This window comes from Mustela lutreola, chromosome 3, assembly GCF_030435805.1.
Source record: "Mustela lutreola isolate mMusLut2 chromosome 3, mMusLut2.pri, whole genome shotgun sequence".
In the NCBI taxonomy this organism is placed as follows: Eukaryota; Metazoa; Chordata; class Mammalia; order Carnivora; family Mustelidae; genus Mustela; species Mustela lutreola.
The window spans coordinates 208,413,582-208,422,188 of NC_081292.1; the positions used below are offsets into that span (position 1 = coordinate 208,413,582).

The 8,607-nt window shown below is 36.8% G+C and overlaps 1 protein-coding gene across 1 annotated transcript; it reads left to right on the forward strand.

Moving 5' to 3' along the window:
- Nucleotides 1-763: 763 nt before the first annotated feature.
- MSTN (myostatin) lies at nucleotides 764-7,143 on the forward strand. Its single transcript, XM_059169010.1, has 3 exons — nucleotides 764-1,262; nucleotides 3,083-3,456; nucleotides 5,478-7,143. The coding sequence occupies exons 1-3, from the start codon at nucleotides 890-892 to the stop codon at nucleotides 5,856-5,858; spliced, it is 1,128 nt and encodes a 375-aa protein (XP_059024993.1). The 5' UTR covers nucleotides 764-889; the 3' UTR covers nucleotides 5,859-7,143.
- Nucleotides 7,144-8,607: the final 1,464 nt, after the last annotated feature.

An 8,607-nucleotide genomic window follows, 5' to 3' on the forward strand; every position in this document is an offset into this window, starting at 1 on the left:
TCCTCTTGGTAATAAACAATGAAAAAACAGATCTTCTAATTAATATTAATCTGCAACTTTAGAATAGGAAATAGCTGAAAGCAATTGGCCAAAAAGTGAGCACAATCTTTATATTAATAAAAAACATTAAATTATTTCAAAATAATTCCATGTATAACTTTATGATAAGTTGATTTTTAAAACACCTAAGCACTTAATCACATTTCTCCAATTACAGCTGAAAATCTTTTACTTGTACCACAATCTTACCTTTTTCTTTTAATTCAAGTCTTCCGTATTTAAATTCATATTTCCCTAATTACACAGCACTAAACATAATTTAATACAATAAGTAAAATTCTTTTTACTTCAAATCCTTCTATAAATAATAGATAATCATTTTAACTTTTGAGGAAACATTTCAACTTTTTAAGTATGAAGTGTAAAACTAAGATTTACCTATTTAAATTACAGCTTGAATTTCACATATAAAGATTAATCAGATTTAAATGTACTTTCTATTATTGTTAACATAGACTTTAATTCTTCAAATGTCACATATATCTTTCATTATTTGTAGATTTATTTCTTTTATGAAGTAGTCGAATGAATCAGCTCACCCTTGACTGTAACAAAATACTGTTTGGTGACTTGTGACAGACAGGGTTTTAACCTCTGACAGTGAGATTCATTGTGGAGCAAGAGCCAATCATAGATCCTGACGACACTTGTCTCATCAAAGTTGGAATATAAAAAGCCACTTGGAATACAGTATAAAAGATTCACTGGTGTGGCAAGTTGTCCCTCAGACTGTACAGGCATTAAAATTTTGCTTGGCATTACTCAAAAGCAAAACAAAAGTAGAAGGAAGAAATAAGAACAAGGAAAAAGATTGTACTGATTTAAAATCATGCAGAAACTGCAAATTTATGTTTCTATTTACCTGTTCATGCTGATTGTTGCTGGTCCGGTGGATCTAAGTGAGAACAGTGAGCAGAAAGAAAATGTGGATAAGGAGCGGCTGTGTAACGCATGTACTTGGAGACAAAACACGAAATCTTCAAGGATAGAAGCCATAAAAATTCAAATCCTCAGTAAACTCCGCCTGGAAACAGCTCCTAACATCAGCAAAGATGCTATAAGACAACTTCTGCCCAAAGCTCCTCCGCTCCGGGAACTGATTGATCAGTACGATGTGCAGAGGGATGACAGCAGCGACAGCTCTTTGGAAGACGACGACGACCACGCCACGACGGAAACCGTCCTCACCATGCCCACCGAGTGTGAGTAGCCCTCTTGGTACACCGACAGTTCTGCTGACTGCCGCTCGAGTGTTTATGAGAAACAGATCTATTTTCAGGCTCTTTTCACAAGCTGTTGGCTTGTATGTAAGTAGGAAGGAAGAAAAGGAAATCTTTTTCAAGATTTCATGCAAAATACACTAATGAGACTGAAGTCTGGGGCATTGTTTGTTTCGCTGGAGAGCTAGAAAGCCAAGAGGAAATAAAAATTAAACGCTTGCATGGCACTCGTGTTTAGTTTAATATAACAAGCATAACGTGCTTGCGCTTCCACAGCTTAGGGCTACCAAGGCAATGCTTGGGAGATACTACAAGCAATGTTCAAACCTTCCGTGAAATTTCATGATCGCATTCCGTTGCCTGAAATATGCATTAGAAATAATGAGGATTTCCCTCTAATAATAGAGAAAGGGCTTCCTTTGAGCCTTTGCTAAGTGCCTAGAACTTCTGTTATTCAAAACCATTTCTCACAGTGTTATGTTCTTCACAAATTAAAATATTTAATCTTGAAAGCTATGACACTGGAGAGTAAAAAAAAAAAAAAAGTTTAAAAAAATTTAATGTCTGAGGAAGACCAGTGACGAAGTGAACGCAGCGTAATGGTCATCATGAGCCGAGTGTCAGAAAATGCCTGGGAAGTACACACTCTCATTAGGTAGGTTACGGCTTACACAGTCCCACTTACACCTTGACTGCGGCGCTGTTCCTGGGAGACCCTGGTGTGCACAGCTCCGGGCAGGCACACTGCTTCCTAAGCCTCTAGAATATTGTTTTAGTCCTCAGGGGAGGGAGGAAGCTCTTACCTGCGGTACGTACCTTGCTTCTGAAAGACGGTGTATTTCACCCCATTCCTTTTGCAGCCACAGGGCTTTGAACTCTGCTCAAGGCAAGGCAGACGGGCACCTCAACGGAGAAGGCAAGACAAGCAAGCTTTTATGCCATGTGCCTGTGGTCTTGCTTGAAACAGTGCTTTTTACACTTTAAACTGAACTGGAAACAGTTTCAAAATATTGTTTTCCTTATTAGGTAGCCACGTTATACTGCAGCAGATAATTGTCCTTTAAGACCCTGCTATCAGACAGTCCTGCGAGACATTCCCCTGATTTGTAAACAATCTTAGAAAAACAGAAGGACAGAGACTCGTGCTTCTGCTTATAGTGACAGCCTGGCTCCGAAGACGGTGTTTTCTAACTTCTGAGAAAGCCTGAATGTAACATTCCCAGTTTGGGGCTAATTACCTGATTCGTTCTGTTCCTTTAGGCTTCTTCCAGAGCCAAAATGTAGCAGATGTGCTATATTTTCTGCTAATTCCCCAGGCTCAGCTAGTTGCTCAGTGTGTCTTGTCCCCAGGTGATTCAGGCCTGGGGGAAGGGTTCCTCCTTCCAGACTGATTGGTGCAGCTGCTCAGTCAGGGTAACTACTCAGATTCCCAAAGAATTCTAAGTGGATGTTCCTGCACGGTGTCTCTTGTTCTCTCTAATCATCATCATTTTAAAATTTCATCCACTCTTCATTCTTTTATAGAATTCTCTTAGCCCACGCTTCTCTGGAGAGGGAGTAGATTCCTCATAATCAGCCGAAAAAAATATGTATGTAAAGATTTCTGAAAAGCCACTGAAAAGTAATTATTTTCTTTGATATTTTTCTGACTTATGAATGAAATTCTGCATGGTTTTTCCCTTTAAAATATGCATTTACTATTCCAGTGGGAAAAAATGTTTACCAATTTATATAAAGGGACTTGCTCATTTTTTATGAGAAATAATTTCCATAACTATTTTTCTTTTCTTATTCATTTATAGCTGATCTTCTCATGCAAGCGGAAGGAAAACCCAAATGTTGCTTCTTTAAGTTTAGCTCTAAAATACAGTATAATAAAGTAGTAAAAGCCCAACTGTGGATCTATCTAAGACCCGTCAGCACTCCTACAACAGTGTTTGTGCAAATCCTGAGACTCATCAAACCCATGAAAGACGGTACAAGGTATACTGGAATCCGATCTCTGAAACTTGACATGAACCCAGGCACTGGTATTTGGCAGAGCATTGATGTGAAGACAGTGTTGCAAAATTGGCTCAAACAGCCTGAATCCAACTTAGGCATTGAAATCAAAGCTTTAGATGAGAATGGTCATGATCTTGCTGTAACCTTCCCAGGACCAGGAGAAGATGGGCTGGTAAGTGATAACTGAAAATACCATCGAACAACAAACATTGTTACATTTTTACAAATCATGTGAACGAATAATAGTGAAAAAATCACCACCCATTTCCTATGCTTATAAGTGAGACAAAGGTTATCTTACCCCAACGGTAGCCCTGTACCTCATAAAAGTAGGGTGTCTAATTTCATATTCTATGAAACACCCTCTTGATACTTTTATTTTGCACGAAGATTAAAAAAACAGTTATGCCATGGTCCTTAACTTCTGAGGGAGTTCTTTTGAATTGGAGTTGAAATATAAATTGCTTTTCATTGATATGTTACATGGTTACATGAATAAAAATGTGAAATCTTCATAATGGATTCTGCTACAGATCCAACAAATCAAAACTTTTCTTTCCTCTGAAGAATGCCAAATGTGTTGAAATGTTTTGGTTTAAATAAGCAGAAAAAACAAACTTGAAAAATTACGGTGAAAATTAAATGCTTTTATATATAGCAGTTAACTAAGTATGATAGGTTTAGGCTTACATCTTATTAAATATAGTATACTTAAGGTCCTTTATGATAAATATGTTTATGGTATTGCAGACTGTCCATGCACTGATGTATATGAAGATAACTTTGTGAATTACCACTAATAAAATTTAAATTTCCAGGCTAGTTAACCTTTATTACCTAGCTTCTTTCTAAGCGGCCTTACCATTTTTGTGCTTGAGTTTACTTAAGTAATGCCTAGTAAATTAACTAATTTAAAAATATCAGGCCATGCAGATGACAATACCTCGCATATTATAAACATTTATAAAAACTATTTTAAACCCTAGTATAAGTTTAGAGTTACTCACTCTTCTGGCTTACCTGTGCTTTCCTGAACTTATTTAATGTGACCATCTTTTTATTTCCATCTATTGGCATAATGTGGAACAGAAGATTATACTTACAAACAATAAATGCTATCTTTCTAAGTTTTTAAATGTTTTGGTTGTAAAAAGTACATTATTAGATAGTCAATCTACTTTGAGTAAAAACATATTCTTTAGAAGTTTTCCAAAAGATTTGTCTTTGAATATGCTACCTAAAATGTGATTGACTCACATAATGATGCTGTTTTTAAAATAATGTTAAATAACAATGATTACCAGGTCTATTTTGATTTTGATATAGGATAAAAACTTATTATTTAAGAAAGTATTCTTTTTTACAGGTAGCATTTTAATGATTAACGTTGGTAATGTGACAGAAGCTTTAAGCATTATTAAACAGATTGTTTATTAAACAAATTAAATATAATTATTACTGACACATTCCTCAGATTTTTCTATATAAAAGGAAAAGTCTCAAATGCATTAAAAGATGGGGGTAAGGGAGGCGCCAGCAAATTATTGTTTAAATTTATGAACAGAAACATTCTTCAGTGAAAGAATAAAGTGAAATAATGTGTATTTTCTGAATCTGTGCCTTGCTCTCTTAAGAGTTTTTCTTTCCGACCCAATATGCACACCACTCCTCTTACTACGCTACCTTTCTTCTTCCTGCTACAACCCAGGTAGTACCGGGAGGTGTTCACAGCCAAGGTTCCCCGAGGAAAGATCTAGGGAACAGAGGAAGGATGAGTACAACTATTCCTCCAGGAGTCCTCAGACGGTTTTGGCCAACACATTTAATCAGGAAGAGAGAGAACGAACCTCTTGCTTCCTCTGTTGTGTCTAACCTCTTCTTCCCCTTTCCTCCCTTTGTCCCTTTATTCCCATAAATACTGTCAGAACATCGAGCATGTGCCAGGAAGCTGGGGAAAACAGAAATGAAAAAGACAGAGATCTGACCGCCGGGAGTTCGAATCGCTGTTATATTCTTGGGAGCCATCAGGGAGGAATCGAGCCTAGTGTAAATTAAAATTCCTTAAGGCTCTGTCTTTGAAAAATAAATGTCATATAAGCAAAACGATTAGTTTCTTCAGTAATGACTCCTGGAGGGAGGGCAGTGTTTCGGGGCCTCTTCCTCTTACTGATTGTTCTTTTCCTTCTCACCCAGAACCCCTTTTTAGAAGTCAAGGTGACAGACACACCGAAAAGGTCCAGGAGAGATTTTGGGCTGGACTGCGACGAGCACTCCACAGAGTCTCGGTGCTGTCGCTACCCCCTGACCGTGGACTTTGAAGCTTTTGGATGGGATTGGATTATTGCGCCCAAAAGATACAAGGCTAATTACTGCTCTGGAGAGTGTGAATTTGTGTTTTTACAGAAATATCCCCATACTCACCTTGTACACCAGGCAAACCCCAGAGGCTCGGCAGGCCCCTGCTGTACCCCCACAAAGATGTCGCCCATTAATATGCTATATTTTAATGGCAAAGAACAAATAATATACGGGAAGATTCCAGCCATGGTGGTAGATCGCTGTGGGTGCTCATGAGATGTATGCTTGGTTCGTAACTTCCGAGACCACGGAAGGCCTTCCCCTCAACAATTTCGAAACTGTGAAATGATGTCCACGGGCTATAAGCCGAGAGTATGCTACAGTCACTTACGCACAAGCTCAGTAAATGGACTAAAAGAGAGAGAATGTATGCAATGGTTGCCATTTAACCATCAGAATAAATCACACGATAACAAGCCTTAATGATTTCCAGGGTTTTTGAACGAGGAGATCAAATTACGTTTATGTTCGTATATATTACAGCACATCCAGGTAAATGAAGCAATTCTCCTTGTGTTCTGGTGAATTAAGGGAGAATGCTTCAAAGCCTATTTCTTTACAGCATCATTTAATATCTACAGAAAAACCTATAGTATTGGTAAAATGCAGGATTGTTATATACCATCATTTGAATCATCCTTAAACACTTGAATTTATATTGTATGATAGCATAGTTGGTAAGATGAATTCCACAAAACTAGGGATGGTCCCCCATTTGTAAGTCCCCGTCCCTATTGTGATCGGTACAGTACATTAACAGTCCATGCCAGTGGTGCTAATACGATATGCCGAATGGCTGATATTATCAGGTTTATCAAATAAAAAACATTCAGTAAAATAATAAGTTTCTCCTTTCTTAAGGTGCACTTTTCACACACCTCCAAATGGGGAATGGATTTTCTTTAATGAAAGAAAAATCATTTTTCTAGAGGTCAGCATTCAATTCTGTAGCATACTTGAAGAAACTGTGTTATCTTAAAAGGCAGCCAAAAAGTATTCATTTTTAATCAGGATTTCTGAATTACAGCCTGCCTTTGCAACACTGCAGTTCTTATGATAAAATAATGGAAATGGCTGATTCTATCAATATTGTATAAAAAGACTTTGAAACAATTGCATTTATGTAATATGTATACAAAATTGTTTTGTAAATAAGTGTCTCCTTTTTTATTTACTTTGGTATATTTTTATGGTAAGCACATTTCAAATTAAGTATTAAGGCACAAAGATATGTCATGTATCACAGAAAAGCAACTGCTTATATTTCAGAGCAAATTAGCAGATTAAATAGTGGTCTTAAAACTCCATATGCTAATGGTTAGATGGTTATATTACAATCATTTTATATTTTTTTACATTATTAACATTCACTTACAGATTCATGATGGCTGTATCACGTGAATGTGAAATTTCAATGGTTTACTGTCATTGTATTCAAATCTCAACGTTCCATTATTATAATACTCATATTATTAAACATCCCCAAATGGTTTAACTCTATTATCTCAAATGCAAAATAATAAACTGATGATATCTTAACAAGAATTGTTAATCTTATTTTATAATTTTTTTTTAAAGATTTTATTTATTTACTTGAGAGAGAGACAGTGAGAGAGAGCATGAATGAGGAGAAGGTCAGAGAGAGAAGCAGACTCCCCATGGAGCTGGGAGTCCGATGCGGGACTCGATCCCGGGACTCCAGGATCATGACCTGAGCCGAAGGCAGTCGTCCAACCAACTGAGCCACCCAGGCGTCCCTTATTTTATAATTTGATAATGAATATATTTCTGCATATATTTACTTCTATTTTGTAAATCAGGATTTTGTTAATCAAATTCACTGTACTTATGACTAAGTGAAATTATTTCTTACACTTAATGTGTAGAAACAATATAAATTATATTAAAGTGTTTTCACCTTTTTTGAAAGATACAACAGTTTTATGTTATAATGACTAATTCTGGATTTCTGACTTCACTTTTAGCATAAAAGTTTGGTTTGGGAATTTCAGGTCTGCTACTAGAGTTCTCATGAGTGAAATTCTTGTTAAACTGGTTCTAGTTAAGCTGCTTTAAATGTATGAAAGCAAGGACTAGTTATACTTGCTTCATTTCTCTTTATCTTGACCTGAAAACTATTTATATGTTTTCATAGGTTCAATTTCCAAATGCATTGCAGTTGGCAAGGATATATAGTCCTAGAGTTACAAGTTACAAATCACAGGGACACAGGGAAGCTGCATTTTTTTCTTAGCACTTAATGATACTGGCACATTTATCTGAGCTTTGAGGGCATAGTTTTCAAATTAAATTGATAAACAATTATAAAGTATCTAGAAATTCTTAAGTGTAACATTGTATATAATGTCTTTGAAGTGGACTCTCTTCACTACTTATCAGTTTAGTAACTTAGCTATAAAGCAGTCACTAAATCTAATGGAAGAGGTTATTAAAATTCTACGTAGTGTACGGCTCCTAAATAAGTAATTTATAATTAATATAAATGTGATTTCTAACCATCAATGATATTACAGCTATTTACACTCATACAAACTAAGTGTAGTACTTTTTCTAGTTTTAATGCTGAGACATTTAACATCGACGGGTCTGGAGCTGTCTCTGTGAATGGGACCAACGATCGGGACAAGGGGCGCCGCTTCGAATCACACAAACTAGAAGCTACTTCTAGGGTCATGAATACACCTGATCCAGAAGTCTGCGTCAGTAGGCCCATGAACATGCCTTAGGCTCTGGAGGACAAATAACTGCGGACTTTGACTCTGCGGTGTGAGGAAGGAGCACCTTCATTTTCTAGACCCCGTTACAGAACTCCCTGATCTTTACACTCAGCCTTCCCGTGCAGCCCTAGGATCTCATCACCAATTTCACCATGTGGTAGCCCTCTTGAAACCCATATGACCATGAAAGAAAACATCAGGACCAATGTCTTTTGTGACAGGACCTG

Excerpts from the sequence above, each read along its gene's own strand:
- MSTN (XM_059169010.1), top strand. The coding sequence starts at position 890 with ATGCAGAAACTGCAAATTTATGTTTCTATTTACCTGTTCATGCTGATT. Across the intron at positions 1,263-3,082 it reads CCTCACCATGCCCACCGAGT|CTGATCTTCTCATGCAAGCG; the intron begins GTGAGTAGCCCT and ends ATTCATTTATAG. Across the intron at positions 3,457-5,477 it reads GACCAGGAGAAGATGGGCTG|AACCCCTTTTTAGAAGTCAA; the intron begins GTAAGTGATAAC and ends CTTCTCACCCAG.